At 40.0% G+C, this 22,434-nt stretch overlaps 1 protein-coding gene across 1 annotated transcript; it reads right to left on the reverse strand.

The window, feature by feature from the left end:
• Positions 1-1,409: 1,409 nt before the first annotated feature.
• On the reverse strand, positions 1,410-20,856 carry LOC139753453 (aminopeptidase N-like). Its single transcript, XM_071669981.1, has 18 exons — positions 20,644-20,856; positions 15,196-15,447; positions 14,736-14,941; positions 14,084-14,239; positions 13,718-13,848; positions 13,133-13,310; positions 12,197-12,380; positions 7,953-8,109; positions 7,333-7,414; positions 6,231-6,408; positions 5,976-6,129; positions 5,433-5,612; positions 4,833-4,975; positions 4,218-4,408; positions 3,651-3,821; positions 3,052-3,195; positions 1,955-2,036; positions 1,410-1,768 (listed from the first exon to the last, which is right to left on the reverse strand). Exons 1-18 carry the CDS (start codon positions 20,710-20,712, stop codon positions 1,607-1,609), a joined length of 2,820 nt encoding a protein of 939 aa, XP_071526082.1. The 5' UTR covers positions 20,713-20,856; the 3' UTR covers positions 1,410-1,606.
• Between the last annotated feature and the right edge of the window lie 1,578 nt (positions 20,857-22,434).

Raw genomic sequence — 22,434 nt, forward strand, 5'->3', positions numbered from 1 at the left:
AATGGCACTATGCACGCATTCCGCCAATCCTCAGGCACCTCACCATGAGTCATACATACATTAAATAACCTTACCAACCAGTCAACAATACAGTCACCCCCTTTTTTAATAAATTCCACTGCAATACCATCCAAACCTGCTGCCTTGCCGGCTTTCATCTTCCGCAAAGCTTTTACTACCTCTTCTCTGTTTACCAAATCATTTTCCCTAACCCTCTCACTTTGCACACAACCTCGACCAAAACACCCTATATCTGCCACTCTATCATCAAACACATTCAACAAACCTTCAAAATACTTACTCCATCTCCTTCTCACATCACCACTACTTGTTATCACCTCCCCATTTGCGCCCTTCACTGAAGTTCCCATTTGCTCCCTTGTCTTACGCACTTTATTTACCTCCTTCCAGAACATCTTTTTATTCTCCCTATATACCTATATATATTCCTGTGAGTCCACGGGGAAAATGAAACACGAAAACTTCCCAAGTGCACTTTCGTGTAATAATCACATCATCAGGGGAGACACAAGAGAGGAATATAACAGTCAGTTGATATACATCGAAGAGACGAAGCTAGGAATATATATATATATATATATATATATATATATATATATATATATATATATATATATATATATATATATATATCCCTGGGGATAGGGGATTAAGAATACTTCCCACGTATTCCCTGCGTGTCGTAGAAGGCGACTAAAAGGGGAGGGAGCGGGGGGCTGGAAATCCTCCCCTCTCGGGTTTTTTTTTTTTTTTTTTTTTTTTTTTTTTCAAAAGAAGGAACAGAGAATTGGGCCAGGTGAGGGTATTCCCTCAAAGGCCCAGTCCTCTGTTCTTAACGCTACCTCGCTAATGCGGGAAATGGCGAATAGTTTGAAAGAAAAGAAAGAAAAGATATATATATATATATATATATATATATATATATATATATATATATATATATATATATATATATATATATATATATATATATATATATATATATATATGATGATTAACAATAACAAATATATATCATAAAAAAATCTTTTTGCAAATTTGATGTTTTATAATGATAATGTTTTTAAAGATTTTAAGTGATATGAGAATGAGAAATGTAAAAACCTTTCCCGACCGAGTAATTAGGAGTACCTTAAATCTATGTCAAATCAGATATCTTTGCCTGTAAGATAGATTTCTTATGCAAGATATAATGTTCCCCAGTCCCAACCCCATCAGACCTCTTCTATCAGATCTATATGTTCCTTCATGTGGAATGGCTAATCTGGTGATGCGATCCTTGATTTGGCCCTAAAACAGCCGTAAATATTTTTCTTAAAAATTTCTTGGTCTATGTACCTATTGGAAATTCTGATAGCAAATGAAAAAATTCCTTGATAATTCTTATGTTCTATGAGTGTGTTTGTGTGTGTGTGTGTGTGTGTGTGTGTGTGTGTGTGTGTGTGTGTGAGTTCAATCTGTGCATGAGTTTACAGAAATATTTATGTAAATACAAGTCAGTTTACACAAGTGCAGACATGTGCTTCAAAATTACTAAATGCTGTTTTTCTATGATGGTGTGTGAGTATAGATTTCCATCTCGTGATCAAAGTTCATGGTTGTAGCCCCTCTCTCGCAGCCACTCCAGTATGGTGTTGTAACTCCTGCTCATCCAGGCGACGTTGAGCCTAGCAGCCTCCAGCGACTGTTCAAGCGCCCTAGTGGCTGATCCCAGTTGACCTGCATTGTCGGCTTGGAACTTCTCCAGCTGAAAATAAAAATAACATACAGCCCTGTCAAGTCGGTTGGTAAAAACTACATTGATATATTATTTTCATGCCCTGATTCCACTTAACAATTCGTTTTACATGGCGTTTTTTTTATTGTCATTTGACGTTACTCTTTTATTTCACATGTTTCTCACTTCCCTGTCATACCATGCATTGCTCCTCACCTCCTTTAGTTCCAGTTGAGTATTGAAGATTTTGCCGACAGACTTGATCAGACTTGACAGATGGCTAGACCCTGGTCCGAAGCTGAAATCAAATATCAGTTCACATTTGAAATCTCCGAACGACTATGTTGCACAGAAGCCAGAGTGAAAGCTTCCAAGCAACTCCTCCTCATGCAAATACTTCTGCATCGCCGGTAGCAATAGTAAACATGAAAAACTAACAGCTTATCTACAATCAACAGTTAACCTGAACTAGCATTCGTTAACTCGTGTATGCCTACAATGTACATTTTCATACTTGACCCTAGGGTAGCTGTGGATTCTGGTCTTCATGTAATTAGATCCTTGTGGAGGGACTAGGAAAAGGTTACTATCTTATCGTCAAATTTCTTGTGTTTACCGTTGGAGGTGGCGATGAATGTACTGCTGCGTACAACGGCATAGCAATTGTCCTTCCTGCTTTATAACATGGAAAAGTCTCGAAATTAAAAAGCCCACTTATGAGCCTATCATGTTTCAGTTAGATGACCATCGACAAAATAGATTGAAATAGAATAGATTATTCTCATATTTGCTAACACAAGAAGTCTGCTCATCCTTCACATTTAGAAAATAGACCAGACAGAATTTTTTTATACGATTAAATTGGCAAAAAGTTTTTATTTCTCAGCTGAATTATGACTTGAAAACGAAACATACCTTCATTTTAGGTAGTTCAACGGAAAATGGATTCTGAGTAAATAAACCTCTACAAGTCCCTTTTTCTTAACCGAGAGAGGCAGCTTGTTATATTGCATATATATATATGTTTTACATAACCACTTTCAAGCTTTTGCACATGAATGAGAATCTAGTAACCAGCCAAAGTTACAGATATTCATATCATTGCTAATTTCCTCCTATGTTAATGTCTACAAGACTAAACTCTACGATATTGTACAGCATTGATAACATTTATGTAAATAAACAGATGTGCATCGAAGGGAGTAAAATTCTAATGCATGCTTGTGCTTTGCAGGGTTGGGCTCTATGTTCATCAAGGTGAAATCTTCACCATACTCACTACTTCCTCAAGGTGAAATCTTCACCATACTCACTACTCCAGTACGTTGGGCCACTGGTCCTGTAGGTAATTCCATGCCAGGTCACGACCCACCGAGTTCCTGGCCACAGCGGTGAACACCGCAGATGCGTCCTGCTTCCTCACGCCACTCCCGGGAGTGAAGGCCATTTCCAGGTACCTGCCTCACCAATATATCATCATTAGTAATAGTAGCAGTACTTAGTTGGTTAAGAATATGAGTTAACGCACACAGGTAAGGATGGATGGAGACTAATGTGATTCACTAATACTAAGCAGCCGTAAGTGGTTTATAGTACATGATTTGTATCCGTATCATAAATACTTATAATTCTTTTAGAACTCCATCCTTGCTATCCTACTTTATTTAGCAAAAGGCCTTTGGAAGTCACAAAAATAGGCGTCTCTCCTTTACATATCCAGAGTGTTTGAGAATTCTAAACTATTGAACTTATGTGGTCCTCGCTTCGAAATATTTCCAAAAACTTTGAAGTATAATGACCATGTTCACATAAGAGGAAATTCAGGGAATTACTATAGTGAACTGAACAAATTATGAGAGAACATGCGGGTAGAGGTATGAGAGAGTTTTGAAAACGATCCACCACAACTTACCTTGAGAGGATCCACATTTCCTTGGTACAGCCCAGGGAAGAGAGTAGGGTCACCCTCTCCGAGCCGACGTTGGACTGTGTGTATCGCTTCCAAGTGGCATTCCATTCCATCTCCCCACCTCTGGCCACGCCCGTACACGTCACCGTCCCCAACACGCTCACTGGCAACACGCTGACAACACAGATAAACACTGTCTTATTTTCCCAAAACGGAACGTACCACGTTTATCTTGACAGAGGTACTTAGAGAGGATCATCCTGAAGAATTATATCTATGGCAATATGCTTGATAAACGTAAAGTGAATCTGTATAAATGGCGATAAACCATTGTCTTAGAAATATATTAGAAAATGAGAGAAGGTTCCGAATAATCTGGAGACAATATCAAGACGTGAGAACAATTGTAGTTGGACGGAAATAATCATTGATATGATAAATACTTAGCTCTAGAGTTTGACATTCATCTCCCTATGACTGTAAATTAGTAGATTTTTTTTTATTTTTTTTGCAATTTACTTCTTTAAAATCTGAAATATCATTGCATTCAAATCAGTCCGTGGTCACAACCTCTGACTGCCAGGTGAGTTTATCCAGGTGGAGAAGAGGTTGGTGGCGTTGTCGACACAGGGACGATGACCCAACTTGCAAGCAAATTTCGTGGTGATGACTCGCTTATACCGGGTCAGGTGAGTGTCGGCAGGGTGGTCATAGAAGCCAACAGAATCATACAGCGGCACCACGAGTGACAGCAGGTATCCCTAGGGAGTGGGGCAGAGGTAGATCCAACTTATCCTTTTTTTCTTTTCATTACGTCGATAATTATAAGCTGAATTTGACGGACAGATTACGAGGCCAATTAAGATTAATTAGGCACCTTTTATCAGGAGAGGAGGTAAGTCGTACAACGGCCAGATTTTCATAACATTTGAAAAATCATTGAACGTGTTGAAACAATGTTAAAATCTGGGATGAAACATTATGTGATACGAGATACTCGCATCTATTAAATAAGCTTTTCAACATACTTCTGTCTTAAGGATTTAATGATTAATGAAAAAAATCAAAATAGCTAAGGTCTGTTCTTCCTGTTCTTATGAACTATCTTTTTCTATAATTTTGATTAATCAAATCTTAGGACATATTCTATAAAAAAAAAAATATTGTCAACTTTCGTCATCGTACCCTGAGTGCCCCGTAGCCTCCAGCACGTTCGAACATATTGAAGAGGTAATAAAGAGAGCTGAGGGCAGATGACCATGGTACGAAGTCCCTCTCCTTCACTAGGTACGTGGACACCGCCAGCGCCGTCTGGTAGTCCAGTTCACCTGGGGAAAAAATTGTTAAATGGTCTACTGGAGGACTGAAACAATACACCAGCTACTGGAGGTTATATCAAAGCAATTATAAAACACAGGTATAGTGGAATATGTATGTCTTAAATAAGGAGATATAGCAATATTTGTACAAAGACTTTAAACGAAAGGGTAAGACGACTTCACACCACTGTCGCAAAGTGGAGAAAACCATGTTTTTCAGTACACGGAGGATAAACAGGCTTATATGTGTACTAAATTAAAGATTCCAAGAACGTTTACACACTTCATTCGAGATTAAGATGAATAGATAAGTTTAATAAACACCTGACAAGAAAGTAAAACCAGGAGGATTACACAGTAGTCGTCTGGAATGACTAGGAGACTAGCAAAGATCATCTGACTGAGCGTAAATTGGACGTGGTGACGTGAGAACACATATAGCCTTTGAGGATGCCTGACCACTCACCTGCTCTCGCCAGATTGAAAGCATCATTCAGTAGCTGTGCGCGGTTGGCCAGATGTATAACCATGTGGTCAGTGGTCAGCTGATTGGTGAGAAGCTGCCAGGTGGTGGAGTCATAGTTAACTCGGTAGTAACCCGTCTGTTGAAGGTTGACAAGAAGCCACTTCGTTTGGTCGGGTAGTCCTGGGGTGGAAGAAAGCAGTGACTGGTATATACGAAAATCGTATGGGACGCAAAATGTTGTGATGCACTTCTGGTGAACGAGAAGAGTTATCGCAGGTTAGTGAGGTACTTAGGGAGACAGTCTGCCTCTTGATCACATACGATACATACTGCATGTGCAAGTCGGCAGATTAAGCTTGTTAAATACTACGTTCGCAATCTCTCTCTCTCTCTATCTATCTATCTATCTCTATCTATCTATCTATCTATCTATCTATCTAGCACATTGATATATTCACGATCATCCCGTAATGAGTATATTCATCACGGCGAATCCATCTTTAATCATCCGTCATAGTGAAATGAAAAATATCAAAATAATACCTGTAATTTCCAGAGGTTTCCTATCTTGGCTCATCCAGAACTGTGCGTTCGTCTGCTGGAAGTCTGGATTGTTCTGGGTGGTGTAGCTGATGGGCACCCACCAGCCTGGGGGGTTGCTGATATTCTTGTTGGCCCCTTGTAGTTGGAACCACTCCTGCCACATGCAAGTACGGTTACAGAAAACCAGCAGATACAATCTTGTCACAGTAGTATAGTACAGTACAGTGAAGTATGTAGCAAGTCCTGTCACTATACCTGTGTGAGGACGGCTGTAGTGCCGTTTCTTTTGACAGTGATGACAGGGTATCCCATCTTCAGCGTCCAGCTGTCCATGATAGCCTTGACAGAAAGGTAGTCAGGGAGTGTGCCGTCTACATGCGCGGCCTGGGTAAGATGATGCCACAAGTCATCCTGTTCTGCATTGCTGTACTGCCTGATGATTATGATAATGAAAAGTTGATAAAACGGTGAGAGATGAGGCAGTCGAAAGGGCTAATTGTGTAATTTCTTTTATGATATATATATATATATATATATATATATATATATATATATATATATATATATATATAAATATATATATATATATATACATATATATATATATATATCTTTCTTTCATACTATTCGCCATCTCCCGCGTCAGCTAGAGTTAAGAACAGAGGACTGGATCTTTGAGGGTTAGCGAGGTAGCGCAAGGAAACAGACGAAAGAATGGCCCACCCCACCCACATACACATGTGTATACATACACGTCCACACACGCAAATATACATACCTATACATCTCAACGTATACATACATATATATATATATATATATATATATATATATATATATATATATATATATATATATATATATATATATATATATATATATATATACACACAGACATATACATAAACACGTACAAAATTCATACTGTCTGCCTTTATTCATTCCCATCGCCACCCCGCCACACATGAAATAACAACCCCCTTCTTTCATACTATTCACCATTTCCCGCGTTAGCGAGGTAGCGTTAAGAACAGAGGATTGGGCCTTTAAGGGAATATCCTCACCTGGCCCCCTTCTCTGTTCCCTCTTTTGGAAAATTAAAAAAAAAAAAAAAAACGAGGGAAGGATTTCCAGCCACCCGCTCCCTACCCTTTTAGTTGCCTTCTACGACACGCAGGGAATACGTGGGAAGTATTTCTCCCCTATCCCCAGGCATAATATATATATATATATATATATATATATATATATATATATATATATATATATATATATATATATATATATATATATATAATTTTTCATATATAAAACACAAACTCAAGGGGTCGCAATATACAACTTTAAACTAACTTACAAAGCAGTGAGGTAGTTGGTGAGTCCTCTCCTGAAGGTGTTCTCTGACAGGAAGTTTTGCATCATGCGGATGATAGAGGCCCCTGCGTGCAGGACATAGAACCCAACATCATCAGACATTTATCTTCTAAAGTGATAAGGAAGTAGACAGCAACAAGTGACACTTAATAAAACCTCTTACTTTACACATTACAAAACATTTTCCTGAGGGATAACGAATGCATTTAAGGGACGCAAAGTCAATGAAAAAGAATAAACACATCAAATATATGGATTTCGCATGTGATCGTCCTCAAGCGGCAAATTTGATTTTTCTTTTTTTTTTGTACTAACGTTTCAATGGTACAAGTAAATGCTCATGGAAAAAATGCACAAGAAGCAGCTCAGTATATATCTTTCATAACATTTTTGGTGCCTGTCAAGCTATTAACTCTGAATTAATGTAATCCGTAAAATAATAAAGTAAAGAGCATTTTTTGTCAAATTACTTTGAGTAGAATTACATGGCACAGTTAAGCGAAACAGCAGGGAAACTCGCTTTCCTCATTGCAGGAAAACTCGCTCCCCTCATTGCTGGTAAACTTAATCAGTTCAAAGTAGCAAGACATCAGGCAGCCTTACCTTTCCTGTAAGATATAGCATCGAATATCTGGCTGATTTCGTCTGGGTGGTTGACAGGGACACTGATAGGATGTGATGACTGCAGGCTGTCAAGGGCCATAGCGTAGTGGAGGTTATCGGTCAGAAACTGGTCCATCATTCCCCAGCTTGGCTCAGCCTCAGAGTGAAAAAAAAAATAAGAAACATAATGAATCAAAACACTAGCCGAAAACCCGCTGTAATTTTACTTTCCAATGGCCTTTTAAATGAACCTTTAAGTTGTTAAAATGTTTATCAGAGGTAAATGTTAGTCGCTTTCTTCAAGGTCTGATCGATCGAGTGCTTAACTATTCATGTATTCAAGGTAAGTGGCGTTCTAAAGCATCAAGTCTGAATGACAACCCAGAGACTCTAGTATAGTTTCCGCATATCATTTTCCTTTACCAAGCTGATGTTAAAAAACCTTCAAGCCTAACCGTCCATAATATACTTTCCTTATGGCTGCCTATTTCTCCTTATTTTTTTACCTTTCATTCAGTCTCCCACTCGCAAGCAGAAAATAGTCACATATATAGGGTTGGAACGTTCAGTTTTAACTATATAACTGATGCACCCTGCAATCAATGCAGCTCTGCATCTTGCAAAAGTTTTACTCAAGCATAAAAGTACATTGTTTTAGTACGACGATACAACCCTTGATTATGCATGCCTTGCCATTTACCTTCGTGTTCAGGGGTCGCAACGTCGTGCTCGGAAGTCATAAGCAGTGCTCAATGGTCGTACTAGACAGAGTTATTATCTTGCTTGATATTATTCTTTAGAAAAGGTGATGTTAATATCCAAGAAAATCCCAGTCAAGACGTAGTAATTTGTATAGAATTACAGTTGCCTTGATGTCTTTTGCTATGATGATTCATAAGATCCATTCCGTCGTTGATATAGAATCTCTTTCGGAATCTTCACAAGTAAGGCTATTTTGATTAATTATTAAAGTCTTTTATCGTGCTCTTGACATTCAGCTGTCTAATGAGCAATGCCCCATGTTTGGAGAAGCAGTGAAACCCTTAGGCAGCTCACGTTTCCAAAGCATTGACTAAGTTTCTTACTTTTAAAGCCCATCTCTTCTTTTATCGTTAAGCAGTAAAATCTAAACGTAGAATCATTGTTCCTAGAAAGAAGAGGTTGTGACAGTTGACTTTAAAACAAACATGAGCCTGTAGTCCGTTTTATCAATGCACCAATATATCACGGTTGCAGTTTGACACACTTTCCCTAAGGAAGTTGTTCTTGCTGTATATCAACAGGTTTGGGCTGGCAAAATTACATACGGTCACCTTGGTTACTGCGCACCTCAGTTTTCCCTCCACCCGCTTATCAGTACAATTGTCAGCCTAACCTTGTCTCTCGTCCCACTTTTCCTTGTAACGCGGCAGCGGGAAGGATGAATCATCAATATTTCTAAATGTCCTTTATATATATATATATATACATATATATATATATATATATATATATATATATATATATATATATATATATATTATTTCTTTATATTATTATACTTTGTCGCTGTCTCCCGCGTTTGCGAGGTAGCGCAAGGAAACAGACGAAAGAAATGGCCCAACCCCCCCCCCCCATACACCTGTATATACATACGCCCACACACGCAATTATACATACCTACACAGCTTTCCATGGTTTACCCCAGACGCTTCACATGCCTTGATTCAATCCACTGACAGCACGTCAACCCCGGTATACCACATCGCTCCAATTCACTCTATTCCTTGCCCTCCTTTCACCCTCCTGCATGTTCAGGCCCCGATCACACAAAATCTTTTTCACTCCATCTTTCCACCTCCAATTTGGTCTCCCTCTTCTCCTTGTTCCCTCCACCTCCGACACATATATCCTCTTGGTCAATCTTTCCTCACTCATCCTCTCCATATGCCCAAACCACTTCAAAACACCCTCTTCTGCTCTCTCAACCACGCTCTTTTTATTTCCACACATCTCTCTTACCCTTACGTTGCTCACTCGATCAAACCACCTCACACCACACATTGTCCTCAAACATCTCATTTCCAGCACATCCATCCTCCTGCGCACAACTCTGTCCATAGCCCACGCCTCGCAACCATACAACATTGTTGGAACCACTATTCCTTCAAACATACCCATTTTTGCTTTCCGAGATAATGTTCTCGACTTCCACACATTCTTCAAGGCCCCCAGGATTTTCGCCCCCTCCCCCACCCTATGATCCACCTCCGCTTCCATGGTTCCATCCGCTGCCAGATCCACTCCCAGATATCTAAAACACTTCACTTCCTCCAGTTTTTCTCCATTCAAACTCACCTCCCAATTGACTTGACCCTCAACCCTACTGTACCTAATAACCTTGCTCTTATTCACATTTACTCTTAACTTTCTTCTTCCACACACTTTTCCAAACTCAGTCACCAGCTTCTGCAGTTTCTCACATGAATCAGCCACCAGCGCTGTATCATCAGCGAACAACAACTGACTCACTTCCCAAGCTCTCTCATCCCCAACAGACTTCATACTTGCCCCTCTTTCCAAAACTCTTGCATTTACCTCCCTAACAACCCCATCCATAAACAAATTAAACAACCATGGAGACATCACACACCCCTGCCGCAAACCTACATTCACTGAGAACCAATCACTTTCCTCTCTTCCTACACGTACACATGCCTTACATCCTCGATAAAAACTTTTCACTGCTTCTAACAACTTTCCTCCCACACCATATATTCTTAATACCTTCCACAGAGCATCTCTATCAACTCTATCATATGCCTTCTCCAGATCCATAAATGCTACATACAAATCCATTTGCTTTTCTAAGTATTTCTCACATACATTCTTCAAAGCAAACACCTGATCCACACATCCTCTACCACTTCTGAAACCACACTGCTCTTCCCCAATCTGATGCTCTGTACATGCCTTCACCCTCTCAATCAATACCCTCCCATATAATTTACCAGGAATACTCAACAAACTTATACCTCTGTAATTTGAGCACTCACTCTTATCCCCTTTGCCTTTGTACAATGGCACTATGCACGCATTCCGCCAATCCTCAGGCACCTCACCATGAGTCATACATACATTAAATAACCTTACCAACCAGTCAACAATACAGTCACCCCCTTTTTTAATAAATTCCACTGCAATACCATCCAAACCTGAGTACAGAATGGAAAAAGGTGAGAACAATGGAAGTAAGGGGAGTGGGGGAGGAATGGGATGTATTTAGGGAATCAGTGATGGATTGCGCAAAAGATGCTTGTGGCATGAGAAGAGTGGGAGGTGGGTTGATTAGAAAGGGTAGTGAGTGGTGGGATGAAGAAGTAAGAGTATTAGTGAAAGAGAAGAGAGAGGCATTTGGACGATTTTTGCAGGGAAAAAATGCAACTGAGTGGGAGATGTATAAAAGAAAGAGACAGGAGGTCAAGAGAAAGGTGCAAGAGGTGAAAAAAAGGGCAAATGAGAGTTGGAGTGAGAGAGTATCATTAAATTTTAGAGAGAATAAAAAGATGTTCTGGAAGGAGGTAAATAAAGTGCGTAAGACAAGGGAGCAAATGGGAACTTCAGTGAAGGGCGCAAATGGGGAGGTGATAACAAGTAGTGGTGATGTGAGAAGGAGATGGAGTGAGTATTTTGAAGGTTTGTTGAATGTGTTTGATGATAGAGTGGCAGATATAGGGTGTTTTGGTCGAGGTGGTGTGCAAAGTGAGAGGGTTAAGGAAAATGATTTGGTAAACAGAGAAGAGGTAGTGAAAGCTTTGCGGAAGATGAAAGCCGGCAAGGCAGCAGGTTTGGATATATATATATATATATATATATATATATATATATATATATATATATATATATATATTACTTCTTGCCCCAGGACTAAGTGCTTGGTCCGTCTGCCAGCGTCATAGGACACTGGTCCTACTGCCATAACAGGGACTGGTTCAGCGCCCAAATCGAACGACTCTGTCTTGCCAACTCGTCAACGGACTGGAGCCTTTATCTCACAGGCATTAGTCACACCTGCCATCTTTTATATTCCCTTTTGGTTATTCGCACTAGGTTTTCCATCCATACTTGTAAATCTCATCCTTTCCTTTTCTGCTCTAGAATATTCCCCTTTTTCTCTCTCAACACTAATTACCTCTTCCTGTTCTACTTCCATACTCATATGATAACGAGCCCTCCTCCCTGGACGCCAATTAAAATATACTCACAACGTTGAGTCCCACATATCCCATGAAGGTGGCAAAACCCTCCTTGAGCCACAAGTCGGACCACCAGGCTGGGGTCACCAGGTTCCCGAACCACTGGTGGGAGATCTCATGGGCCACAGTGATGCCGAGATCCTGCTTGCTGGACACGGGAGTCTTCTGAGGATCGTATAAGAGGGCCGTCTCCCTGAAGTGTTGGGGAGAGAGAGGAAGATTATATCCAGTGGCTCCAACAATGTTATGTGGTTGCGAGGCATGGGCTATAGATAAAGTTGTGTGGAGGAGGGTGGATATGTTGGAAATGGGAAGTTTGAGGACATGTGGTGTGAGGTGGATTGATCGAGTAGATCAGTGAGGTGTCGGAGTCGTGAGAGAAGGGAGTTGTGAATGAGGTTGGGCGTGGTGGAAAGGGAATCACTTCCTGAGGAAGATTATTGGGAACATAGCATGTCAGCTTCATGGATTAGTATATTTCTTTTATATTTTCCCACTTGTACCAGCTTAAGATAGCTAGGGCATTTCCAGGGAAGCACAAGTTGACTTAATGGTCTACATGGATGTGGCACCATAGGTATCTGGATGGTAATTGTACTCTAGACGTGGGGCAGTGTGCAAAACATCACTTACCCTTGTACAAAAATTCACAAATTACTACAATATCATTTCCTTTGGGGACAGCAGAAGTGCCAAGTTCATCATCTTATTTGTGATAAAAGACAGATTAACAGAAGGTTATGTACCTTCCACCCACCCTTCCCTCCGGCACAAAAGTCAGCAGAATAAAAGCTAAGGAGACAGTCACTGCAAGAGAAATCCTGTGGGAAGAATGTGAACGAGGAAAGTTCCCTCCTCTAACAGCGTCATGATACAGCGATGTAAATGATACAATTCTATTTCATAACTTCTGTCATTGTTTACCAGTCAGACACCTTACTTTACCTGTAGAGAATGAGTCCCCAGTTTTCCATGCCACGAAATTTGAAGTCGGGAACACTTGCCATGTCCAGTTTGGGGAGCGGGAAGGGGAGACCAAAGTAATCTTCTAAATATGTGAGAACTGTTGGAGTCATGTCCCGGACGTAGGTACCCTGGTCCAGGGCATCTTTCCGAGTCCACACTGAAGTAAATGAAAGGTGACCTTATATATATATATATATATATATATATATATATATATATATATATATATATATATATATATATATTTATTTATTTATTTATTTATTAATTTTGTTTATATATATTTTGATAATGAAAAGATATCCAAATTATATATTTTTCAAAGATAAGCAAATTTAGTAGGCGACACGAATTATAATGACACAAGTTTGAAAGTTTTGTGTAATAACTGCAAAACGATTTCATTCAAAAGATGTGATTAAGATATTAGCGCCTGCAGTAAGGAGTTGAGGCTTAGAAACGCTAGCTCGGTAGACTAAAGTATTCTATTCAAAACCCAAGGAAAAAAAAATAACGATGTTATCGAAAAATCACATCAGTTAGATGTGCTGCCATTTCCCTGACCTCGCATAACTGTGTGGTTAAGCTGCGACGATTCAAGATACGAGAAGTCGCTGATGAGGAAGCCGACCAAGTAGGTGGACATTGGCAACGTGGTGTTGAAGGCGTCCCACACCCAACCATCCTGCCCAGCTCTGGTGATGAAGGAAGAAGGTCTCGTACACAGGAAAAAAAAAAAAAAACGGTTACTTAATGGTAAGGTTGTGTATCCACGTAGCTTATGATGTGTCACAATTACTATGATAAACCATACCGATGGATTATTGCCTAACTTGTCCCTTAAAAATTTAGGTCAAAGGTTGCAGTCGTACTCAAGGGTACTGGTGCCAAGAGTCGTACCGTCGAGCTCAAGGGGTTGTTATTACTCACATGGGCTGGGTGTTTATGACTGGCATGTTGGAAAGGGCCGTCATGTTGGTCTGCCTCGCCAGGTGGACGTCGAAGGTGGCCTTGAAGCTAGGCTCGTCGAAGCACGGGAATGCTCGCCGTGCGTCCGTGGGTGAGAATTGTGTCGCAGCCAACATCCTGGAAATATTTGTAAAATATTTTTTCTATGAGTATCTAAAACATAAACTGAAACATTATATATAACTTACACAAATATAAGGTACACAAGTCCATAGGGACACTCATGGGACTGGTATTCACCAGATAGTAATTACTACGCTTGATATTTTTGTCTGAGCTTCAATCATGACGGCGAAAGCAAACCATAATAGACATTAATCTGACATGCAGTAGGTACTTGGAGTAGGTCTTCATTCATTAACTAACCATGGCTAAAGAGTCTCGAACATCAACGTCAGATTTGAGATGAAAAACGCAAGTTTTTGGCGCTTGAAAACGTTCTTAGGCTGACGAGTAAGCACTGAAACATTCCGAGTCGTCATATCAAGCGTGCAAAACCTATTACGATTCTGTATTCTGAATCAGCAACTCCAGCGGTTGTCTGGAGTGAGCACATCTGGTAACGACCACTCTTACATACCACAGAACACAAGTGGAAGAAATTTAGACCTACCTATTGGTGCCCTGGGCGTCTTTGTATTCCGAACGGTAGAACCCGACCAGCTTGTCGTTCAGGTATCCCTGGAAGTCCATGTGGAGGAGGTAGGTTGTGGTAGGCAGCAGCCGTTGCTCCAGGTGGGCCGTGTAAAGCTGCAGTAGGGAATCGTAGGTCTGGCAAACCACCCTCATCCTCTCTCCAGCGGCGTCCTCGGCCACAACCTGTTCCCCATGATCCATTATACAATATATATATATATATATATATATATATATATATATATATATATATATATATATATATATATATATATATATATATATATATGAGAGAGAGAGACTGAATAAAAAAAACAGCAGCTTTTGCTTAGTTAGAGCCGTCTAAGAAGTAACACGAAACTTACATTCATGATATGCAAATGGACAAACAAAATAAGTGAGCAACTGCAAGAAGGAGACATTATAAAAAAATTTACCGTAACTGACTCATTCCTGGTTATGATGTCGGCCATGTTGAGAACCACCTTGTCCGTGGGCTCGACGACCTTGAAGCGAATGTCGACGCTGCCATGGATGCTCAAGTTGCCGTTGATAAAGGGCTGAAGGCGGAGGGTGTAGTGTATGGGGCGGAGCGAGGTGGGCAGGCGGGCAGAGTTGAGTGTGTGGCCCTCCTCAAGGGTTGCTTCCTCCTTCAAAAGGACGTCTTGTGGACACGTCTCCAGCTCCGCCTGTGGTTAAGGTTGCGTTGGTCATGAGTTTTATAAAGGGTTGCTAAACCTACAACAATCGAATTGGTTTCATACTTCCTACTGCAGTTTCTTGATACCTTCCGTGTTGAGCCGTCTGCCATCAGCAGTACATAATCGAAGTCAGGATATTACAATACTATTTGTGTGTTAGAGGGAGAGTTTCACACTAGTGTTGCCCGACTGTTAACCTTGTGTATGTACTGTCTTCACTTTTAGGTATATTCACACACACACACACACACACACACACACACACTAATCTAAGGCAGGTGAGTGTAATCATCTAAAATTACCAACCTATTATGTATAGGGAAGGGGTTTTATGTTCGTGGTTTCTCTTTCAGTTTATTCTATTCATCCACCACTCTTATACAATAAAAGTACCTATCTAATTTCTTTTCAGCGTTTCTTGCTTAATTTCGTGTTATATCCACTGGTTGTCCTATCCCGTCATCTCTCGAACTCTTCACTGTCTACGTCATCAGTCTGGCTTCAAAACCTAATGGTTGTAATCAGGTCACCCCCTCATTCTTCTTTCCTCCATGATGGGCAAATTCAAGGCCTCTAGCCTCCCTGTGCAATTCAGCTTTCTTAATCCTGGTATTTCGTTGCACCTCCTCTGGAACTTCTTTGTTAGCCCTTTGTGCATCTGTAGGTGCGGTAACCAAACTTGAGAAGCATATTTCAGTTTTGGCTTTATGTAGTATGTAAATCGGTCGCTGAATATAACTTTATCCATTCACTTGAACGCTATTATAATATTTGCTAGCAGGCAGTTGGTCTCCTTACCTACCCTCCTAAGGTGGGATTCTGGCTACAGTTTAAGGACAATGTCGACTCCCAAGTCCTTCTCAAACACAGATTCCTGCAGGCTGTATTCTTCTATTTGATAATCATGTCGAGGCCTTTCACCGTGACTCATCATTCTACATTTACTTGGCTTAAGTTGTGTGTGTGTGTGTGTGTGTGTGTGTGTGTGTGTGTGTGTGTGTGTGTGTGGTTCCAAGTGAAGGTTGGTCTGCGGCAGTGGTGTGTGATGTCACCTTGGTTTATGGATGTTGTGGTGAAGGAGGTAAATGAGAGTTTTGGAGAGGGGATAAGAGGCCTGGAAAGTGGGTCAGTTGTATACTGATGATACAGCACTGGTGGCAGTTTCGAGTGAGAAACTGCATAAGTTGGTGACCGAGTTTGGAAGAGTGTGTGAAAGGAGGAAGTTGAGAGCAAATGTTAACAAAAACAAGGTTATTAGGTTTATCAGGGTTGCAGGACAGGTTAGTTGGGGGTGTGAGTTTGAATGAAGAAAACCTGGAGGAAGTGAGGTGTTTTAGATACCTGGGAGTGGACATGTCAGCGAATGGAACCATGGAGGGGGAAGTGAGTCACAGGGTGGGCGAAGGTTCTGGGAGCAATGAAGAATATGTGGAAGGAGAGAACGTTGTCTGGGAAGGCAAAAATTGGTATATTTGAAGGTGTAGTAGTCCCAACCATACTATATGGATGCAGGGCATGGGCTATAGATAAGGCTGCGCGAAGGATGGTGGATGCGCTGGAAATTAAATGTTTAAGGACAATATGTGGTGTGAGGAGGTTTGTTGAGTATGTACTAAGAGGATAAGAGAGAGATGTGGAAATAAAAAATGATATTTGAGAAAGCTGAAGAGGGCATGCTGAAATGGTTTGGGCATCTCCAGAGAGTGAGAGAGGAAACGTTGACAAAGAGGATATATGTGTCAGAAGGGAACAAGGAGATCAACTTGGAGATAGAAGGATGGAGTGAATCAGACTGAGGGATCGGGGAATGAACATGTAGGACTGTGAAAGGCATGCACTGGATAAAGTGAATTGGAACGATGTGGTACACTGGGGTCGACCATGCTGTCAATGGACTAAACCAGGGCATGTGAAGCGGCCGGGTAAACCATGTAGAGGTCTGTGAAACCTGGTTGTGGATAGGGAGCTGTGGTTTCGGTGCATTACGCAAGAGAGCTAGTTTAGTTCTATGCTCCCTGAATCCCGACACAAATAGTGTAACGACGCTTGTCACGATGCATACAGAATAACGATCCCTGTATCCCGATACATACAGGATAGCGACCCCTGTATCCCGATACATAACCTACAGCACTTACGACACCATGTATCGCAATGCGGATCGTATAGGTGGCCATACGTGGTATATCGTGCGTTTGCTGTCTTCTGCTCGACACCTTCACGGTAAACGCATCACCCACTGCTATCCTCTTGTGCTCAAGAGGATAAGTGGGCATGATACTGTCAACTGCCGCTTCTTGCACTCCTCAAGTTGCCCTCCGTTGTGTGTGTATAAGTGTGGTGTTCTACCTCACATACTTGCGGACTGCAGGCATTCAGACCTCAAACATACAAGTTCTTATCTCACATATAACTCTTGATGCAACTTTCACGACTTACTTTTCCGTAGTTTGTAGATATTTCCACGACGAGTGCAACGGCAACTGACCTACATTCTGAAAAATATCTTCGCAAGTACCCGTATGTGACCGTTTTCGTCTTTTTCCTTATCTTTCAGACTATATATTCCAGCTCATTTTTACTTTCTGCTTTCCCTATCTTAAAAGGCAACTCCCCACCCCAATAATCTTACTTTTGTCTTATTTGCGATATGGTTGTTGCATGTTTTGCTCCTCTATCTATTCTGGGCACCACAGTGTTACTTGTTCTTCAATTTCACCTCCACATTCGTCAAAAATTGTATCTCCTTTGAATCTCTTTTTTCTCTTAATTGTCTTGCATTTATATGAATTCATAGATGATAGTCTATTGTCGTAAATCGTCTCGTCGCCTCCATTTTCTATCCCTCTTGATTTACATATTGTGAGACTCGTCTTCTTAAAGCAAGGTACACACGATCAGTAGTATTTCTGTCGGCATCAATACTTACATTATTTTTGGTACTGTCAGTACTTGTGAAGATACGTTCATTACCGAGTGTCACAGTATAATCGTCAGTAACCACTTGTGCTGACGAAAGACTGGCTATATTACTCTTCGTTATCTGGATACAGGAAAAATTTTCGCGGACCTACAGTTTACAGCAGTTATGGAAAAATCAACAATCTGCTCGATTTAGTAAGTCCTAAAATATTACATCAAGTAAGTATAAATAAAGTAATTATTGAGTAAACTGTACTTCATATTGTATATGTAACTAATATGCACATATATTAATTATAAAGCTCTTATTGGCAAAATTGGTACATAGTATATTGGCTCAAAGGTTGAAATTGCGTCAAGGAAGGCTCAAATTGTTCACTACTGCTGGTGCTGCTACCTGACTGCGATGATGACGTAGGTTGATGTACTGGTCCATATATATATATATATATATATATATATATATATATATATATATATATATATATATATATTGTTACGAACTCAATACTTATTCAGGCCAGGTCGCCAGTAACATATGTTACAAATGCTACTGACCTTGTCTTGCAAGTACGTTATAGATTTGTCAAGTTGCACAACTCAGGATAACACAATAATAAAGTTATGGGATTGAATTAAAGACCAGCATTACATTAAATCTACTTATAATGAAAGAATTGAAGTGTACAAAGATAGGCACATAAATCAAGCATGAAACATTACGTTAACACTGAACATAAGATAACATTCCAGATAAGATTTCAAGCCAGATCTCTTTCTTGTGACACTTAGTTACGCCTGACGTGACACAATGAACTTCATCGTTACACTTATCTAAACATGATGTAACACAGTAAACACTTATAGCACAACACTCGGGTAACGGGCTTATAGCAGTAACGGCTTACAGGTTTACAGGCTACAGTAGGGGACACCACCCACCTCGCTGGACTGGAGAAAGAGGAATCGAGTCTCAGCGGGTGTTGTGGGTACAAAAGACAAGCGTTCACCCTTGCTGCTATAAACCTTATATTTCGATTGGCTATAGAAATACAGGAGAAATTCTCATTGGTTGGAGGGTCCCACAGTCTCGGCGTAGTTACACTCTCGTAAAATGCTGGGTGGACAGAAACTCCGAGCCAGCGTCAAGCATCACTCCTCGCCCTGATAAGAAATAGATACAAACACACACGTGTTTGTAACAATATACACACACACACACACACACACACACACACATATATATATATATATATATATATATATATATATATATATATATATATATATATATATATATACTGCAATTAATAGACTCGTTAATTCTAAATGAATTCCGGTTCAGTGGTCCTAGTTGAGCCTTCAAGAAAATGTTATCTATATATTTTTCCGCTAGTAATTTCTGGTCCGGTTTTAAAGCCTTCACTTTGCCGGCCTAAATCTTGGCTACTTTCATTACACTCTCATCATCTGATTTTGCAAGGTGATGACATACTGTCATAGGTCATTCTGGACAGCTGCCTTGGTTTTTCGGTGCTAGCATTGGGGTAACTTTGTATAAAGCAATAGAATGTTGCATTGAAGCTTTTCCGCCGTGTTTCTCCAATAGGCTGTCATTGCGATTATGTTATGTTTCACGTGGCTGTGACAATACCAATGGGAGTGACAGTGCAGAGAACAGACGATCGGTAATTAGTCACTCCATCAGTACACAGTTTCGGTACTGACAGTACATCAGTACGACGCACACAGCATCACAAATACTGAGTACAACTGATCGTGTGTGCCCTGCTTAATCACAGTCTTCCATATATCTTCTTTTATCTCATTCTTCCACTTTTGTTTCTTCTCCTTTGTCGTTCCTCTCAACCTTCCATAGTCTATCACAGTCTCTTTCAGCTATCTTAGCACCCCTTTCCATCATATGCATGCATGTTCACAAATCCCTAGTTCAATTTGTCTGTGGCCAAGTTGAACTGCAAGCACAATCAAGACGATGAGAGTCAAAGACTGTCGAATAATACGACTAATTGGCTGTTATACCCTGAAGCATTACGTTGTACAGTAATATGGAAAATATTGTGCGTAATGCTTATGTACCTGAAAGACAGTCAGTCATGTAGGTGTCGTCTCTGTGAGCAAAAACTTGTTTGGCAACTTCTGGATTTCACATCGCTTACAATTCGCGTCCCATATCTAATTTCGTATACTATTTTTTGAGTGGGATATGTGTTAAATATCCAAGATTAAGTTTGGACTTACTTGGTCGCTAACGACGTTTGGAATCGCAGCTGTCAAGCTGCAAACGACGGCCAGAAATAATATCTTCATCTCTGGTCAAATAGCAAGTCGGAACGTTCACTTCCCTTGTTGAGGTATGTAACCTCAACATTAACGCAAGTTGTTCAGGAATATCTCTTGTATTCTGTACACTTATGTCTGTAAATCTAACCTGGCATGAAGGTTAACGAAACTGGATACAAGTGAATGCAACCTAAATACGATGTTCGAACACAGTGAAAGACGGGTTACAAGAAGGTGTGTGTGCTAGTGAACTATCATCAGGTGAGGTCACTCGCTGGATTGACGCATGCGCGTAGCACCAGCCCGTGGCTTTATGTTACCAGTTGTGTCAAATCTCTATACAACATTATCACAAATAAACTTTAAAATACGTGTTATTCTTAATTATTTTTATATCCGAATACCCTGCATGGCGACATACAAGGTGATCAAGAGTGTAAAAATCTATAATGCCATTACGCCACATGCATTATAGCAACATCTGGCAGGAAGCAGCACGCAATAGGATTCATACCCAAAGTGAACTTTCTACGTTGATATTTCAGTTTCTGAAATGTTTAACTTTCTGGATGGATTCTTGATGACCATAAGCTTGTCGATAGATCTATTCATATACACAAAACATTCGACTTGCCTTCCTCGCAGCCAGATACTAAATACATGATCAACACCGTTTTCATATGGCAGAATCATCTTAAAAAAAAAATGAAGAGAGGGAAGGTCCAGTCATCGACTTACAGAGAACACTGCCATGTCGATAGCAGACAGAAACATTTGGTTCGGCAATATGTTGGTGGAGTGGCCGTAGGTGTTGGTGTCTTGTTTGTTTTCATAATTTGATCATGCCAGAAATACGCGGTCAGTTTGAATGGTGGCTGGACCTCACGTGATATTACAAAGCAGATATTCAGACCCTGGTTTTGTATTGCATGGGCTTATGAAAGTCAAGAGCAAGTAATTACAGTAGCATATCAATTACCGAGTAATAAAAGCAAGATGTACTTTGTTTTCATGATGAAAAAACTTTAAACAACAAATAATGTATTACCTGTAATTGTGATTTTTCTTATTAGATGTTAGTTTCTATAGCTTAAATATACAAAGTTCGAAACTCTAAGTTGTCAATGATTTTTATGATTTCCCCAAATGTCATAGATGTCAACGAGCCATGGCCATATTCAGCGAAAGACGCTGAATTGTTTGAATGTTGTTAGCACATTTGCCCTTTTTAAAGATCACTTTATCTGACTAATTCAAATTCCAGGCGATTCTTAAGCACCTCCAGACACGAATTTGGAAAGTATAAAGAAAATAATAGCATCAAAATCTCGTTGGGATTAGAAATGACAGCAACATAGGAAACAATAACCCTAATCCCTACATATGATACGTGATTTAAGGGGCTATCGCATAACTGGTGGTAGAAAAATGTTATATTATCATGAATTTGAAGTCATTTAATCATGTGATCATTTGTCAGATCAACAAAGTTTGATTATATAAGCATTAGAGTACCTAAAGGTAAAAAGAACAGTCTTAATTCTCAGCTTTGAAAAGTTCCTCATTTTTCACGAAAATTGCAATAATTTCAAAGTAAAGTGATTTATAAAGACTTTTCTGGATGTAGTATTTCATTAGAAACAAAAAAGCACTTCAGATAAAAATTAGTTATTCATTTATAGAATAAGACTTTAGATTACTAATATACAATTCATACAACAGTAATATCTAGTATGTCAGTAATAGGCA

This window comes from Panulirus ornatus, chromosome 14 (assembly GCF_036320965.1).
Source record: "Panulirus ornatus isolate Po-2019 chromosome 14, ASM3632096v1, whole genome shotgun sequence".
NCBI classification, from domain to species: Eukaryota; Metazoa; Arthropoda; class Malacostraca; order Decapoda; family Palinuridae; genus Panulirus; species Panulirus ornatus.